This window comes from Dreissena polymorpha, chromosome 14, assembly GCF_020536995.1.
Source record: "Dreissena polymorpha isolate Duluth1 chromosome 14, UMN_Dpol_1.0, whole genome shotgun sequence".
NCBI lineage: Eukaryota > Metazoa > Mollusca > Bivalvia > Myida > Dreissenidae > Dreissena > Dreissena polymorpha.
This window is the reverse complement of record NC_068368.1, coordinates 1,583,714-1,602,674: the sequence shown is the minus strand read 5'-3', so window position 1 is coordinate 1,602,674 and position 18,961 is coordinate 1,583,714. Positions and strand designations below refer to the sequence as shown.

Sequence of the window (18,961 nt, the reverse complement as noted above, 5' to 3'; positions counted from 1 at the left end):
CCCAGATGAGACGCCGCATCATGCGGCGTCTCATATGGGTCTACGCTGTTTGCAATGTCCTTTTTTCAGGACGCTAGGCATGAATGGGTTAAATTGATACACGGTATGATGCGCACTAGAGCAAACTGCATGTTAGCTCATTATTCAGTAATATTGTATGGGATTTATGTGATGTAAAAAAATTGTGATCGATCATTCGTGTTCATAGACCGTCCCAAATGATAAGATACTGTAATGTTAGTTAGTCTAGGTAGTATGTACATGATAATTGCAAACATAAATTAAAGCTGTTAAAATATATGGTGTAGCATTTAAGCTTACAATATCGCTACGAACATATTGTTAAGATATTGTAATGTTAAACGAAACATTGTGTTTATGACAAATATTGCTCATATTTAAGTTTTAATCTCGGTTTTTAATGAATCCCTTTAATTTTCCCTATATTACACTAACGTGTCTTAGTTAAACATATAGTTTTCGATTCAAAGCGTATGCACAACAGTAATGGTTGTACAGGCCACTCATGTATGTCGGCTATGGCAATTGACGTCCGCCTACGCTAAAATGACGCGAGAACATCGGTTCAGGGGAGTGGCTTAGTGGTTCAGGCTCCGCGATTTTGCGTTTTAAGTTGTTGAAATAAATGACATTGTACATCCTTATTTCGTGAACATACGCACAAGAAAGGGTTGGGTTACAAGCATTTATGAATATTAGCAATCGACCCTTCCCTTTCACCAATTACGTGCGATGTGGATGTTATTATGTTTTTGTTTATGTTTATGCTAAAATGTGCGACATTGAACCGAAATCAAGAACAATATGAACAGAAAATGAAAAATAAATCCCAACATACTCAAAATAATAAAACATTAATAAAATAGAACGAACATTATTCTGTTCCTCTCACGGAAGAAATAAAATTATGTAACAAAAACATATTTCGTGTTTTTAAATTGCTTCACACAAAAAGCTACCCATAAGTTAACCCATTTATGCCTAGCGTCCTGAAAAAAGGACATTGCAAACAGCGCAGACCCAGATGAGACGCCGCATAATGCGGCGTCTCATCTGGGTCTGTGCTGTTTGCTTAAAAGGAATTTCTTTATGAAATATTCTAAATATAGACATTAATATACTTGACATCCCTAATTTTGGAAATAAATTGATCCAATTTAGAAGGATGGGAGAGTCCACTAGGCATAAATGGGTTAAATACAATGAGCTATACGTAAAGCTCGATCATTGAGTAATGTGCGTTGTTTACCAAATCTGTTTGTGATTTAACCCATTTATGCCCAGTGGACTCTCCCATCCTTCTAAATTGGATTAATTTATTTCCAAAATTAGGGATGTCTAGTATACTTATATCTATATTTTGAATATTTCTTACAGAAATTCCTATAAGCAAACAGCGTAGACCCGGATGAGACGCCGCATTATGCGGCGTCTCATCTGGGTCTACGCTGTTTCAAAGTCCTTTTTTCAGAACGCTAGGCATAAATGGGTTAAATTTAACGTTGCACTTCTCTAAATAGCAAAACAGCGTCTCATTCAGAACGGTCGGGTATTTCAACTAGTAATTTGGGTACACTTAGATGATTTAAATGAAGGGTGTTAGCGAATAGGCGAACGCGTTGGGTTTGATAAAGTGCACATTAATAAAAATTGTGGTCAGGGTCGTAAATAGTTCAACACCAAGGATAGTTAGTTCTTTTGCGTCAATGATTACTGAAAAGATAAACATTTAAAATGCTGCACTTGTTTCTAATTATGTCGTGAATTATCTGTTGGTATCGGTCACAAAACAAACGATAATGTTGTACATAGTCGGGATTTATGACAATTTTAAGACGATCTTTGTAACCAGATAAGCGGTCGAATGATCTTCAGTCTTTTTCATTTTTTATACGAGATGGGATAACTGAGTTGGAGTAAACTGCGAGTCGTCGAGTAACTGTTGTATAGTTCCGAGTGTATCCTTGAGAAATTGGCATGTAGAAAGCGGCTGGGGAGAATTTTTATAAGATAGTCCGTATGTAAATTTTAGAATGTTTATATACAAACACTTATTATAAATCTTTACCGACAATTTTTATGTAAAAACCACATTATTTCTTTTAGAAGATTACTTTTGCTAGTAGAACGCGTTTAAACCAACACCGTGTAGAACAAACATGCGCATTTCACGAATCATCAATAATAAGCTTTTATCAATGTCTTTTGAAAAGTGTTGTCTTCAGTTGAGGTATATCACGGCCGTTAATCACGCGCGCCGCCTCTGTTTGAGATGATTTAATAAATAAGCCAAGGCAACTTCCGAGGCTCAGGCCCGGATGTTTTGAAATTTCGTTGATAATTTTACAGGGTGATTAGATTTTATATGGGGTTTTTTTTCAACATATTTCGCATTATTATTAAAATCGGGCAATGTAGTGCGATTCAGCAAAGAATAATTCATCAAAACATGTAAATACGCATACATTTTCAACCCATTTAAAAACGTGAGAACCTTTATAAGTTGTAGCATGGTCACATTTAAAAAAGAATTTCGATGACTTTTTCCTGTGTGACGAGAAAATATCCACCCAATTAAATCGCTAACGGCATCAAACGATTGCGTGCAGCAAACATTAGATGCTGCATGCACGAAAATATTGGCTTCTTTCCGACGTAGTAGATAATTTTGCATTTTTCCAAAAGAGATGGAGCCAATGCTTAGGAGATGGCGCTAATGATAGGAGGTGGCGCCAATGCAGGATGTATCAATTAACAGTCGTATAGCAATGACATTATCACATATAGTATATTTGATGGATGTTATTTTTTATATTTAATTTGTTTTCCAACGTACATACAAAGGCCCAAATCTTTACAGAACATAAACACAATCTACAATGAATAAGATGTATTTTTTTAAATATATAAGTGATCAACTCAATTTAGAAGTCACCAACATGAATAAAACGTATTGTTCAATATATACCAGAAATTTGTATTACTCAATAAAACCAATAACTTAGTGTTCAACATTATCAAAATAATTCATCGACAGCAATATATGTATACAATATGATAATTCATGAAATAAATATATTATAATACTTCTTCTTGAAACGATGATTTGTGGCCCTTAAACTAACTGCTTAGTTTACTAAAAGGCCACGGTCAACGATTTAATTAGGTTCATATACCACTATCAACTCCAAAAAATGAAGATAGCTCGGTATTTTTTCCGTTAACCTTTTTTTGTCAAATACATGCTACATGTTGTTATTTTACAAAGACAAACGTTTACATCCATCCAGACATTATTAGAAAATTACTTTTTCTAATAAAAAACGCACGCGACTCAAATGGGCTGAAGTAGTCAGCTTACAAAAAATAATTTAAGTCCTGTAAATATGATAGAAACCATAGCATTAAATATTTCACTTTAAAATAGTTATAAATGTGCATTGGCGCCACCTCTTAATCTGAGCGCCACTTCCTTGGCATTGGCTCCATCTTATTTTGAAAAATGCAAATTTATCTATTAGATCGGGTAGAAGCCGATGTTTGTGTGCACTGATTAACTTGTACAGGTCCAAAGCAATCGTTTCATGTAATGAGCGATTTAATTGGCTGGGAATTTGCTCGTCACACAGGCAAAATACATCGATTTGCTTTTACGAATTCTACCACAACTTATAAAGGTCCACACGTTTCCAAATGGGTTGTGATTGTATGTTTCTGTACATTTTTTAATGAATTTATATTAGCTGAATCGCACTTCATTGGCCGATTTTTTAAAATAATGACAACAGTGTTGAAAAACATATTAAACCTAATCACCCTGTAAAATTATCCGTTAAATTTCAAAACATCCGGGCCTGAGCGCCACCTCGAAAGTAGCATTGGCTCATTGATTAATGCTCAAAAACGAGGTGACGCGCGTTATTAACGGCTGTGTATACAGACACAAGTATATGCCAAGTAAATATTTATTAATCAATCGATTAATATCACAAATACGTTTCGAGTCACTGAACTTACGTACTTGTACTTGTATATTTTAATTTCAAGAGTTTTAAAAATCAATAACGATTATTCATTAAAATGAACACAATCGAACGCGCTGTTTAGAAAAAAAGAAAATTATTCGCAAGCGAATTCTTTCAAGCAAGGGCGGCATTATTTGTATAAACAAACGTCATTATATCTGAAGTTTGTACCCGTTTAAGGTTAAAGCTCTTGGATCTAGGTCAGTGTATGTGTGATAAAGATTAGGACATAACAAAGCGAAACAAACATCCGAATAACTGGATCACACATTCTTAAACTTGTATTTAAAAGTTTTTATGTGTGCTCGTTCAAACCAAATTGAAAAAGCGAATTCATTCAAGAAAGTGCGGCATTAATTTAAAAAACGTCATTATATCTGACGTTTGTACCCGTTTAAGGTTAAAGTTCTTGGATCTAGGTCAGTAGAGCTGCAAAGGCTTCGATAAACATATGCTAAATTTAGTTACCCATTTCCTTTTCAATTTAAGTGTATATCTTTTCTGGCATGAGGAAAATTCACTGATAACAGAAATGTTAACGCAACCATGCTGTTATACCCGATGCTTTTTAAACAACATCACCAAAGAATAAGAAAACTTAACATTCTGCGAAATATAATTTTAACTTTTTTTTTACATTAATATTGTAAAAGATTTTGTTTTGCATATGCAACGATTAATTGATAAATAGCAAATAAATTGATTAATTAATCGAATACTTTCAAATAAATTATCAGCTTTTACTTTCTTTCGTTTGATTATTGTAACATTCGAAACGTATTGTTTTCAATTTAAACGGCTTTTACCTTATATATTCTCTATATACACCTTATGAAAAGTGCTTTAAAAGCAATACTTTTAATGTGCTGTGGCGTTTAATATACATATCGCCCAAATGGTGCAAAAAGGAACCATGTTACATTCATTTTCAATGTCACATGGTACCTTTTTGCACTACGGGGGCGATGTAGGCCTCTCGATAAATCTTCCATCAATCATGTGCAAGTCGCTTTAACAGCCGTCAAAAACATTCCTTAGTTACCAGTTTGACAAATGAGTCCCAACGACACAGGCTTCAAGAGATACGCCAAATACATTTCATTAGACTGAGTTTTATTCTTGGGGTTTGGAAAATGGATAATACAATGGGTAAAAGTTTTCTGATATACTTAAAATATTTTTTGTCATAAACATCACACATATATCAAATTCAACATATGTTGGTTAAGTATTTTAATTAATATGTTATTTTCAAGACGATAAGAAATAGAACAGTATAACGTGTGCTAGTGTTAAATGTACACATACAATTTCGTCGAAAGCAGAAACACCGTATAACAACAATGTTTAGCTTGAAGCTTTATCAATCACCGTGTACAAATCCTTCATCTACTTTACCGTACTTCAATCATTTACAGATGTATCCCATATCATTGCATTTTGAATGTGTATTTTTATTAGAGTTTTTAAATATGTGTTTAATTATTTCTCTATATAGAGTCTAGTATGATTCTCTGTCACACCATTGATTTTTTTCAATATGTAAAAGGCAACAGGTGCCATGTTATCAAGATTTTTAGATAACTAAACGATTTGACATCCAAAGATACTCTTTTATAACAGATCAAAGTATGGTATGAAAAATGGCAAAACCAACACCAGCAATCGACAATTATTGTGTCTATTGGGCAATAGGATATTTTGTCTGCCTCACGACAGGGGGACGGGGGTCACGACAGGGGGGACGGGGGTCACGACAGGGGCACGGGGGTCACGACAGGGGGACGGGGGTCACGACAGAGGGACGGGGGTCACGACAGGGGGACGGGGCTCACGACAGGGGGACGGAGGTCACGACAGGGGGACGGGGGTCACGACAGGGGGACGGGGGTCACGACAGGGGGACGTGGGTCACGACAGGGGGACGGGGGTCACGACAGGGGGACGGGGTTCACGACAGGGGGACGGGGGTCACGACAGGGAGACGGGGGTCACGACAGGGGGACGGGGGTCACGACAGGGGGACGGGGTCACGATAGAGGGACGGGGGTCACGACAGGGGTGGGGGGTCACGACAGGGGGACGGGGGTCATTCTCAAGACCTTTCCAAAGAGTCTCATTAAGCCCATGTGTCTTGTTCTGAGAAAACTGGGCTTAATTCATGTGCGTTAAGTGTCGTCCCAGATTAGCCTGTGCAGTCCGCACAGGCTAATCAGGGACGACACTTTCCGCCTTAACTTGATTTACGGTAAGGAGGTACTTTCTTGAAACTAAAAATACCATACAAGCGGAAAGTGTCGTCGCTGATTAGCCTGTGAGGACTGCACATGCTAATCTGGGACGACACTTTACGCGCATGCATTAAGCCCAGTTTTCTCAGAACAAGGCTCAAATATTTTGATGGGTGTTATCGAGCTTAAACAATAGTTTAAGCTAAATGTGAACCACATGTCAGTTTCTTTCTACAACATATATCCGAAAAATATTTCAAATTCCTCATTTAAATAATAGTGTTACGTTGTTGTATTTAACATAGTGAAATATGTCAACTTTTGTAATGTGGTATGATTTGCAGACTCAAAAAACAGAAGCGACGAGCCAATCGATGAAATGTCTGTTGAATTCAAAGGAGTGAGACCACTCAACGATGGCGTTGATAATGCCGGGTACCAAAATACAGAAAAGGTATGCATCGTAGGTAGACTGCTCGCAGCGGTAAACTCTTATATCGGTATACGGTAGCCACTGAATGCACAAGTAAAATCCTTCAAGTTCCATTTAGATTATCATAACTTTTTTCTTGTATTTAAACAACATCTAACACCTCACAATAAGGCATTTTGCAAAATTAAAATAAAGCAGTATTCATCCTCATACTGTATTATTGAACTTCAATATTACTACTAAAAATACTACTTTAATTTACCTTAAGTTGTTTCCATTTACTTTTGAGGTCTTCAATGGACCTCCCATGGCCTCCCACAGCATTAATACTAGATGAACAAAACAATAATTCATGTCAGCTCATATAAATCACTATCGCCAATAAAGGATCACTGTTTACAGCATTATCTCCCCTGTCAGATCAACAGTTGGAGCATCTTTTCACAAATTTGTAATATTGTACATTTATCCAAGGGACACACTATGCAACAATTATTTTAGATTTGATTATACTTGTTCATGAAATACACGATAGTGACCCCCTATTGGTGTGACTGTACAATCTCTATATCTATCTAGTTTTTGAATAACTTAAAGGTAACATTTATTATTCAAAACAAGTTAAAAGTACAATCAGATGCTATTTACGGTACCCGATGCAACCCAAGCTGCACACATCCCCTGAACAAATAACAAACTTCGAATACAGAATCACCGAGTGGATAGTTGACAGCTGTCAACTAAACCAGTTGACAGCTGTCAAATGAACAAACTCGCATAAAACAATACTTACGATTCTAAAATGGCACAAAACGTTTTCTCCTTCTCTTCGTTTGTAATCGTACTCGAAAATTTTCCGAACAGCACCTCTCGGTTTGCAACATAGCCGTCTACAAGAATTTCTGTTTCTTCTTTGGTCCAATTCGAACTACGAGCCGCCGTGTTATTTTTAGTTCGTCTGACGCTCGCGCGCGCAAATGACGTCACGATTGTATGAATAGGTTGTGTTTAACCTAATAAAAGTTGCAACCGCATTAATGAAACGCACTTATTCGAGAGTTGCAAATCGATGTGAAAAACTTGCAACTTGCAACTGCAATTGCAACTGCAACTGCGCTGCAACCATTAATGAAACGGCTCCCAGATGTCTAGATTGTAACTTTTACTAAATGTTTTCAAAACAGTGCAAGATTCAAATAATTGGACACTTAAGATATGGTTTGCAATAAAAAAACAATGTCTATATAAAAAGTACAAATTAAAATTTAAAAAATAATATCTGTTAAACTGTCTCTTAAGTTAATAAGCATGAAATCATGCGAAAACAAGTTTTGCAACGTAATTACACAGGTGATATTTTGAATGAAAACAATCAAATAATAACGAAAAATCAACTTCACTAAAACAAAAATCACTAGATCAAATATATTTAATAGTGATTTTTTTTCAGGGAATTTGAATTTTCGTTATAATTTGATTATTTTTCATTCAAAACGATGTTTTTACTTATTAATATCATAGCCACACGCTAACCACCTGTGCGTTATTATTTTATTTTAGCAAATGGGTATATATTCTAGCGGTTTGCAAGATATCAATAAAAGCCGAGCCCTAAACGATGTTTCACTAATTAACAAATCACAATCATATGTACATCTTATACATTTTCCGAGTTGTAAAACAGTATCGATAATAGAATACAGCTAAGTATGTGGTTAAAAACTATGACTTTACCACATAAAAATTACTTCTATACAAAATCAGTTTTATTTATACTCTATCAAAATGTTATAGAAAAATGGTGCAATCGACGAAACCTCGTTTACCGATATCGCTATGACCAACGAGTCTCTCGACGAGGAAAAAGCGCGCGAAGCCAAAGAGGATATGACGTCATACAACGCTTATCACCGAGGATTAGTATGTCATTTAATGCATGTTCTCTTGTCAATACCTGGCCTTTTCACACGCTTTTTATTTCTAATGTTACAACTTACAACTTGCAGCTTAATGCTGTTTTAATAATGAAGAAAACAAAAGCATAACGGTTGAAGTCCATGATATCATGTTGGTTAAAATTGTTGTAATATCACTCGACAATTGAATTTATTTGCGATGGAAAATGTATTCCCATTTCTCAATATGACAACAAGAAATACAGATATGCAATCATTGCATACCTACACATATGTATATTAAAACATGGATCTCAAATAAAAATTAGACCGTTGTTAACCGTGTACCCTCGCCCCTAGATCTACGGCCGTCAGAAGGCATACACATACTACACTGAACACAGAAAGGGAATCCGGACAATTGTTGGGCTCATCATTCTGTGTCTATATTTCGCCTACGTCGCGTATGCGTTTTCATACAAGTAAGTACGGCTACAACGAAACAGTGTAGCGTGCATTATAAGAGTTTTAAGTTAATATTTGCTTGAGCTACTCAACCATTTTAGAAACATGAACATTTACATATCACTATCTTAAAGTGTGAGGACAACAATTGTTTTCATTTGTAAAAAAAAAGACAACAGCAAATGAACAAAGTTTGCATTAAAATTTGTTTTCTTTTTTCTTTTTTAAGCACACATATTTGAAGTAGTCATAATTTATAGTGGTACAACAATAAACATTTTTGTAAAGAAACCATCCATAACCAACAACTGAGAAATTATTGAAATTACTTATTGAAGTTTAAAAATTCCAAACCGAAAATATAATTATTAAACGCTCTACTGGTCACTTTGTGTCACTTAGTATCGAGTCCGAACACAGCATATGGTTATTAACCCATTTATGCCTAGCGTGTAGAAAAAAGGCACTGGCAAACAACGTAGATCCAGATGAGACGCCGCATGTTGTCTGCGCTGTTTGCCTTAATAATTTCTGTAAGAAATATTCTAAATATAGAAATAAATATGATCCAATTTAAAAGGATGGGAACGTCCACTAGGCATACATGGGTTAAGATCCTACATTCATTTACTCTTTTTAAATTTGTATCCATGGTCAGGTTCGGAGACGAGGGCTCGTGGCGGTTGCTGGGCGTGACCGTCCTTCTTGTGTTCCTCCTCGCCCTCATTAACCTCTGCAGCGCCTACCAGGTCGCCATCGACGCCTGGTGGGAGGGCACGCGGTCGTGTAGGACCTCCAGGTGTGCCAAGCGTACAGGAACATCAATATCTTGGTACGTGGCTATTATATATCGCCGCCATTAATCGTAACGGTGCATCATAAGCCTGGAACGTTCAAGCAATATATTGCGTCAGTGAGACGCCATTAAAAATTGAAGACCTCTTCTGCTTGAAAAAAACTAAGCGTTTAGCGTCACGAAACGGGTCTGTCGTAAACACAATGTCTGCGCTTGATTTAATAAAAAACAAATTAAATGTTTTCTCGTTATAACGTATATGAGCCGTGCTATGTGAAAAGGGGGTTTAATGCATGTGCGTTAAGTGTCGTCCCAGATAAGCCTGTGCAGTCCGCACAAGCTTATCAGGGACGTCACTTTCTGCCTACCTTGGATTTTTGCTAAAAGGAGACGTTCTTTAAACATTAAATATCATAAAAGCGGAAAATTTCGTCCCTGATTAACCTGTGTGGACTGATTAGGCTAATCTGGGACGGCATTTTACGCACATGCATTTTACCCCCTTTCGACAGAATACGGCTCATGTATAATATATCATAGTATTTATTCTGAAATGGAATAATGTTACTTCGTTTTGTATTGTACATCGATTCTTATTATGTCCCCAAATTGTATTTTCAGGCTGCTCCGCATTGCAGTGACTGTGGGCGTAGTTGTTTATGTCATAATTGACATCGTCATCGACCATCCGGAAAATCTCGTTTCAGTCGCAGGCGTGGCTTTGTACATCATTATATTTTACTTTACGTCCATCAATCCAGCTAAGGTACATGCCAGTGTTACTTAAGTTAACTGTTTACTCGTGTCAAAAACTGTCGAAATAAATCAAAATCATATTTGAGATTTAGATTTAGACTGCAAATATCTCTTTAAGTTAGTCTGTTCAGTCTACCAATCCACCATTTGCTCGATAAGGACACATTCCCGAGGTACATTTCTAATTCAATGTATCCATACAACGCAACTTTTTTGTTACGGAAAACTGTTAGTGGAATCGTGGTTACACATTAAAATCCAGAGGGCGAGAATGCGAGAATGCGAGAACGCGATAGTACGATGGCGACAATGCGACAATACGATGACGACAGTGCGACAATACGATGGCGACAATGCGATAATACGATGGCGACAATGCGCACTCTCGCAATGTCGCCATCGTACTATCGCACTGTCGCAATCATATTGTCGCGCTGTCGTCATCGTATTGTCGCACTGTCGTCATCGTTTTATCGTGTTCTCGCATTGTTGCATTGTCGCCATCGTATCATCGCACCTTCGCCATTGTATTGTCGCACTGTCGTCATCGCACTGTCGCATTGTCGTCATCGTACTATCGCGTTCTCGCATTCTCGCCATCGTACTATCACATTGTCGCCATCCTATCGTCGCACTGTCGTCATTGTATTGTCGGATTGTCGCCATCGTACTATCGCGTTCACGCATTCTCGCTCTCTGAATTTTAATGTGTAACCACGATGGCATTAACGGTATTCCGTGGTTAGTTACGATGTTTCGCCGTTTAAACAGTATTTCAGTCATACCATGTCGATCAATTAACCTACTCTCATTTATCATGGATTACATGGCTCATGTAAATAACTGATAAATGCTTTACATAAATCCTGAAGAAGAGTTAGAAGAAGAATTGCCTTAGAAAGAGATTCATGACAAACAGCACATATTTTGTGTTGCTCGACCGGGGAATCGAACCCGTGATCCTCGTATTTATTGTCCAGAGCTCAAGCGACTGAGCTGGCGCCCAGGTTAGGTGTACCGTGTACTTTTTATTTTATTTATCACATTCAAGAGAGGAAGATTCCTCCAAAGAAAACGTTAGTTACACCAAAGAACCGCATATTTTCTGCTCACATTCTTAGCATACGTTAAGTTTTAAAATGCTTTGTCAAACGGTTTCGTGGGTCTTTTCTTTGCATGTTATTTAGATGCAAACGATTAGAACAAAACAAATCACAACATTTTATTTACAGGTCAACTGGCACACAGTGTTCTGGGGTATCGCCCTACAATACGTGTTTGCTCTGCTCATCCTCCGTACCCAGTGGGGGTATGATATGTTTAAGTGGCTTGGGGACAGGGTCACGGAGTTTCTGGAACACACGATGGCGGGTGTGCTGTTCGCATTTGGGGATAAATACACTGATCACTTCTTTTCCATGAAGGTACGCCAATATATTATCAAAGGACCAGTGTATTGTTGTTGAAGGTACGGTGGAATGTATTTGTAATATTGACAAACGGTTAAGGTGTGTAATGGTATGTTCTTTATTTTTTACCAGACTCTTGATTATGATTTAGCGGACGTTAAATGTTTTTGAGTTTCTTTTTGTATTTCCTAATTTAAGTTAACAGCTAGTTCTTAAAAAAGCAATACCAAAAATGTTAAGGACAATAAGATAAAAGCTTTATTGAGTTTTCACATTTAACCCATGCCCAACTTACCAATAGCTATTTCGAATGTATTTATAGACATTTATCTTTCAAAACAATGTACATAATTGATAGTTATATTATTATATTACTCTATTTCTGTAGGTTTTATCCATTGTGATATTTTTCTTCACCATCATCAACATTCTCTATTATCTGGGTGTGATGCAAGCCATTATAAAAGTCATTGGCAAATTCCTCGCCTTCTGTATGGGAACTACACCGGCCGAGTCCATCAACGCAGCAGCCAACATCTTTGTCTCCATGGTAACGCCTTTACAACTGGTATTATTTATGAACTCAAAACTACCGACAAAGAAATAGAGAAAGACGGATTAAAAGCCGATAATTTAAAGAATGTAACTTCATTGCAGTTGTTGATGTACGACGACCACATGTTCTCGGGATACAATTAGTGGCCAAAGTTCCGCCTATTTATTCAAATTTTAGTCATGCTAACCTCTAATTGAATTATACTTTATTTTACGGTTTATCGATCAAAACATTAATACGACATTAAAGCATATGCACACATTAACACATTTATGGCTTCAATATTGCACCTACGAAACGTCAATGTATATTTTCAAGCAAACATAGGGGATTTCATTTGGAAGTGTTACTTTTACTCGCGCGCTTGACATTTGTATTCGCCCATCGCTAGGCGATCCGCTCCTTCGTATATCAAAACCAGCCCGTTTCAAGAAACAACCATAAACCACAAGTTGCCTATACATGAATAATATGCTGATGCAGCTATATGCAAAATTTACTGAGCTTCAGTGCCGGACTGTTTGTTACTCTACTGTGTTTAAAACTGAAGGTAATTTCCCATTCTGAAATGGTGTAAACTATTAACTATTTAAGTTGAATACTGTTCCGAGTTGTGACATTTCGTTACATTGTAGTTACAAGTTTTGTAGTATTCACTACGTGCTAAGCGCTTCCAACTAACAGAATATAGACATGGCATAGCCTCGTGCTTTTGTTCTCAAGTTTTTCAAAGTGCACTTTGAAGTCTTAATGCAAAGAAATTCGCAAATTCTACCTGTTCGAATTATTTTATCAAATGTAGTATGTTTGTTAGTTTTTTATTGCGTACGTGTGTTTACGAATGACTTAATAATTTGTTAACCAGCTAAAATGCGCGTTTCCTTTTTAGACGGAGTCTCCATTGATGATCCGTCCGTTCTTGAAGGACATGACGAAGTCGGAGCTTCACGCCGTCATGACTGGAGGATTTGCAACTATCGCCGGAAGTGTACTTGGAGCTTACATTAGCTTCGGGGTAAGCATGTATGTCTGGCAGTGAACTTGGGTCGTACATTAGCTGCGGATTAAGCATGTATGTCTGGCAGTGTACTTTGGGCGTACATTAGCTTCGGGGTAACCATGTGTGTTATATCAAAGCTTGTTCCAACTCTATTGGAAAACCTCCCCTTATGTGGTATAAGACTGATTTGTATAAGCAATCTGCTGTGGTCATAGTATAACACAGTTTTGATTTTCTTATCAGCCGAGGTCTAGACATTGATGCCGACCCCTTCCCCGCCTCCATCTCTGAGCTACCCTTTCTTAGTCAGGCTTAATGAAAATATAGATAAAATGAAATATTATATAAGGACGGTCCTTTTTAGGGGCTCAAATATTTTTTAGACAAAAATATACATAGCTAATCTTTAACATTTAAGTAGTTTTTGTTGTCTTAATTTACAGATTACAAGCCAAAACATACTGACGCGATAGGTTGGTTTTTGGTTTGATCGCCTGAACTATATCTTATATTTTACAGAAAAAAAAACTTAACCAGCAGACCGAAACGATAATTCTTTTTTGTTTTATTTACTTTTTGTACCAGCTTGTATTTGCAAAAAATATAATATCGACTCATATAACGTTCGTATATTTTACAGTGAACACTTACATTTTACAACTAACTGATAACCTGGCTCCGCCACATGACCCAGTAATAAGTCCATTTGCAGGTTCCAGCCAATCACCTCCTATCCGCCAGTGTCATGAGTGCCCCGGCTGCTCTAGCCATATCCAAGCTTTCCTACCCAGAAGTCGAAGAGACGAAAGCATCCAACGACGATTATAACAAGATGGAACAATCGTAAGAATCTAGTTAACCCTTTCAGTGCTGGAACCGAACTTTGAAGGCCTTTGCAAACAGGTTGGATCCAGATGAGACGCCACAGAACGTGGCGTCTCATCAGGATCCAAACTGTTTGCTATTCTGATAGTGTTCTTTGAAAAAAATCGAAGAAAATGCTAATTTTAGAAATTCAGCAGAAGACATTTTAGCACACGACAAATTTCCCAGCATGCAAAGGGTTCTCCTATGATATCTGTGAACTATTCACTGGTTGAACATTTTGTTTCAAATTGTGTCAAGGATTTTGCTTCTAATTATGATTTCTTACACAGGATTTATGTAATGGCTCGTCCATCCATATATAAAGTATCGGAAAACATTTTTCAAAAGCCTAAAGCATGTCACGGGATGACTTGTAAATTACAATTATTCACGCACGAGACAAAAGTATCTAATTCGTTTGCTGCTATCCTAATCTCAGGCATCGGACTGTATTTTCTTTATTGTCTTTTGTTAGCCATGCTTTTACATAAAAATGTCAATAATCAAACGATATTTTGTTAATAAACTTTAACTTGGTACACACGTTATTTACACGATAAGAAAGAAGCACCAATTAAACATTTATAAATTGTTAAGTTGTACCCCTTATTAAATTTATGTTTAATTGTAAAGAATTTAGCATCGGTATATCTCTGGAGTCAGTGTTTTGCATATAAATAGAAAGTGTCATAATATTAAAGAAATACAACGATTATTTCAGTTCAGAACACAATCTCATCGAGGCGGCGTCAAATGGCGCCACGGCCAGTATCAAGATCGTCGGAGGTATCCTCGTGAACGTTATTGCATTTTTAGCGTTGCTGGCCTTCTTGAACGCAACCCTCACGTGGATTGGGTTCCGAGTTGGAATCATGGACCCCAATCTCACGTTTGAGGTGAGATCTTGTTTTTCAAAGCGATGTGGTTCAGTGTAGAAATAGAAAACAAATGTGTACGTAGATTTAAACGAGTATTTGGTAAGTGATAAATACATATTTTAACTTATATTTTATTAATCATTGCTCAGCAAATAATAACAAAATATTTTTAATTCATTCGCTTAAAAACTGATGCCGTTCACACTTTGAGAATGTTCCAATAACACTCGTCCTAATCATTTTATTAACATGTACTTAATTGTCTACTATATGTCACTATACCATAAAAATATATATGTGAATATACAATTAAATATCTTAAAATTAAAGTTATTTATCGAAATAGCTTACCACAGCAACATTATGTCGGTGTACATATTTTTTATAAAACAACATAAATATTTTTCGCATATCAACTTTTTGTATATAGTATTATTTATTAATTCCTTTTATTACAGTTAATAACTTCGTATGTCCTTTATCCAGTATCATATTTTATGGGCGTCGAACCAAACGACTGTAGAAAAGTCGCAGAACTTATTGGTTAGTCGATTATATTTGTACTTTTTTAAATTCAACAAAGTTTAAAAGAAGATAATGAGAAAACTAGTCCCACTATGTATCATGGTTAGTAGTTTGAAATCTCGCCGTGTAGAAGTTTATCCTGTACATCTCAGTATAAACGCAAATGTATGATGCAAGTGTCATACACGTGATCTTATGTTATGCCTTTATGGTTTAAAAACCCTATCAAGGAACTCATAGCTCGTGTGTAGTCCAAGTGAGGCTGTCACCTGCTTAGATCAGTGTAAAGAAATAAACACAGTAAATGGGGCAAACTTTTGCATGTGATGTTTCGCATTAGCTAACCCGAATTAAAATCAATTTCAAAATCAATTTCAAATGGCAATGATAATCCATATAATGCTTTGGTCTGCTTGCGTAGGTGTCAAGTATTTTATCACAGAGTTCAAGCACAACAGTATAACATGTATTTTGTGCATATGTCTATAGGTGTGAAGACGTTTACAAACGAGTTCATAGCGTATGAAAGGTTAAAGGTGCTGATCCAGAATCGGAAGGACCTAACCAACTACACGAGCTTCTACAACACGGACGCCTGGTTCTGGGACAAGGGAAACGTGATCCTTAACATCACCGGACAGGTGCTCACAACCGGGGTCATTACGGTAGGGCTTTTAGACAACGGTTTCAATTTCAAATGTCAACATATTAAACAAATTATATCCGATAGGCAAAGAAGATTATTTTATTTTTCACACTTTCTGATGATACCAACATAAGGACTTGTTAAAACGAAATGGGATCAAAAGAAAATTTCATTGACGTCTTAGTATTCGGCTGAGTGTTGTTTTTGATTTGAAAACATAGTACCGCTTAAATATTTGATATCGATTTCAAAAGAGATCTTTGCAAAATATGTTGTCAGCCGTCTTCCCTCTTTTCAAAGCATCAATTTCATGTTAAATATTATATTATTTACGTGCACAGGAGAAATCCGAGATCATTACAACTTACGCCCTCTGTGGGTTCGCTAATTTCGGCTCAATTGGGATCACGCTTGGAGGCCTTGGCGCGCTGGTTCCTTCACGGAGAGCGGATCTGGCGAAAATGGTTGTCAGGGCCATGGTCTGTGGAAACGTAGCCTGCTTCCTTACCGCGTGCATAGCAGGTATGGTGAACTGTTTGCATTGACTTTGGATAAAATACTACAGTTATACAATATATTGCGTATATTTCTACATGTACTCCTTTCAAAGGTTACCTAAAACAAAAGCATCATCATCATCAACAACAAAAACTACTACTACTTCTATTATTACTACTACTACTACTACTACTACTACTACCAGTGCCTTCCCCAGGAATTTTTTCAGGTGCCCCGGGGCCGATCGGGGGTGGGTTCGGGGTGTCCCCTCCCGACGTTTTTTTTTATTTAACGTGTCAATTCACGTTCTGTGGTGCGTTATAACTCAAAGAAAAACAGCGTCAAAAGACGTCATTTGGTGCGCTATGACTCTTCAAAAAAATCTCCCAGTCATTTAAAAATATATTTTTCTATATTGTTTAATTGTTTTAAAACTTTTCCGCACAGATAGTAAAATCCCGACTCGAACGATTCCCCAATACATCCGTTTCAACCCGACTCTATTACTGTATACTTACTATTTTTCAAGTTTCTATTTATTACCCGATAATCCCGTTTATTCCGTTTTTATCAATCTCTTTCTGGTAAATATTTACGATAAAAGCTTTCAGTTATTTCTTTAACACAAACCTTGCCATTTTTTAAGTGACTATTTATAGATGATTTGATGAAATATTGCCTCTGAATATGCGTCAATCCCATGACCTGTTGTGGGCTTCTTAAAACGCTCAATACACGCCATTTGTATGCAATAGACGCGACGTTGTACATGCTGCATAATTTTCGCGCTCTTTTTAATTGAGAAAAAGATACGACACAAAATAAATTTGCACTGCTAATTTGAAGCAAAAATATTTAACCTTGCGGTAACATTTACATTCGGAAGTGTGTTTCGGATTAAAAACGCGTTAACATCGACTTACGGGAATGGGTTTCGGATTACTAATTTAATCAGTCCCATTTGAGATTTCAACAAATATTAACCGTTGCGTTATAAATTCAACGATAATTTGTTTAAACACTTTACGAGTCGAATAAATGTTTTGACGGAATTATGCATGAAATTCACGTTGTCCACGAGGATAACGGCCGGTTGCCATCATCAGTCTTCTAACTATCGATTATCGGACGAAACATTTGCAAGTGTGCGTAATTAATTCAACAAAAATTTGTTAAAGCGCATTACGTGTCGAATAAATGTCAGAAAAACGAGGTGAATCAGTTATATAAATGGACATGTTGAAATTTACATGTACTGGAATTAAATAAATTGTTATCACATAATTGTAACCGGGAGTCATTTGCACAACTTACTCGCTATAATAATTAATTGTTTACCACTTGCAATTAATTTCTCGTATTAATTATGAGTCATAGGAAACACTTGTTTACAGTAAAAAGGTGTGATGATGATGCCCGAAACCGTCTTTAATGTTCTGTACTGTACTAATTACCGGTTTTATATTACTCAAATGGTACAACTTCTTGCTAATCAAGCTGCGATAAACTCTTACTTCATGCCCGACGTCAATCAAAAATAATGGTCGATAGTTAACCCCGCCTTCATAAGCATTCGCGTAACCGATTGGACGATGAACTTCACAGTTTGACGACTGGAAAGTTACCAGATACATCATTGTCAGCATTTAAATGACCGTGTAATGTGGCTAAAATAATCGATACGCGCGTCATGCTATTCTCTTATCAGTGGATTATCCATTACCCCATGTGGTGTTTATGGCTATTACTTGTGAAAGTAGGTACCGAGTGCTCTTTTAAAACAGGGAATATTGATACACTGATAGGGAAACCTTGATTTTTTTGGACAATCTACACTTTCTTTTACTGAAGAATACACTGATCGGAAAATTTCAGGCGCCCCGGGGACTCTGATTTCGAAATTCAAGCGCCCCGGTAAGGGGCGCTTAAATGGCCTGGGGAAGACCCTGACTACTACTAC

General features: G+C 36.8%; 1 protein-coding gene across 7 annotated transcripts in view; it reads left to right on the top strand.

Moving 5' to 3' along the window:
• LOC127857929 (solute carrier family 28 member 3-like) overlaps positions 1-18,961 on the top strand; it is a 75,082-nt gene that overhangs the window by 12,761 nt on the left and 43,360 nt on the right. For 2 of the 7 annotated variants that reach the window (XM_052394694.1, XM_052394693.1), the window contains exons 1-14: positions 5,110-5,195; positions 6,622-6,731; positions 8,505-8,630; positions 8,966-9,087; positions 9,729-9,902; positions 10,488-10,632; positions 11,855-12,046; positions 12,420-12,581; positions 13,477-13,602; positions 14,300-14,430; positions 15,176-15,350; positions 15,791-15,875; positions 16,347-16,522; positions 16,845-17,025. In XM_052394694.1, coding sequence (XP_052250654.1) covers positions 5,180-5,195; positions 6,622-6,731; positions 8,505-8,630; positions 8,966-9,087; positions 9,729-9,902; positions 10,488-10,632; positions 11,855-12,046; positions 12,420-12,581; positions 13,477-13,602; positions 14,300-14,430; positions 15,176-15,350; positions 15,791-15,875; positions 16,347-16,522; positions 16,845-17,025 — 1,921 coding nt within the window. In that variant the 5' untranslated portion in view covers positions 5,110-5,179. Of the gene's footprint in view, positions 1-5,109; positions 5,196-6,621; positions 6,732-8,504; positions 8,631-8,965; positions 9,088-9,728; positions 9,903-10,487; positions 10,633-11,854; positions 12,047-12,419; positions 12,582-13,476; positions 13,603-14,299; positions 14,431-15,175; positions 15,351-15,790; positions 15,876-16,346; positions 16,523-16,844; positions 17,026-18,961 lie in introns of those variants that run through there. The other 5 variants (XM_052394700.1, XM_052394699.1, XM_052394696.1 and 2 more) reach the window with 4 other exon arrangements.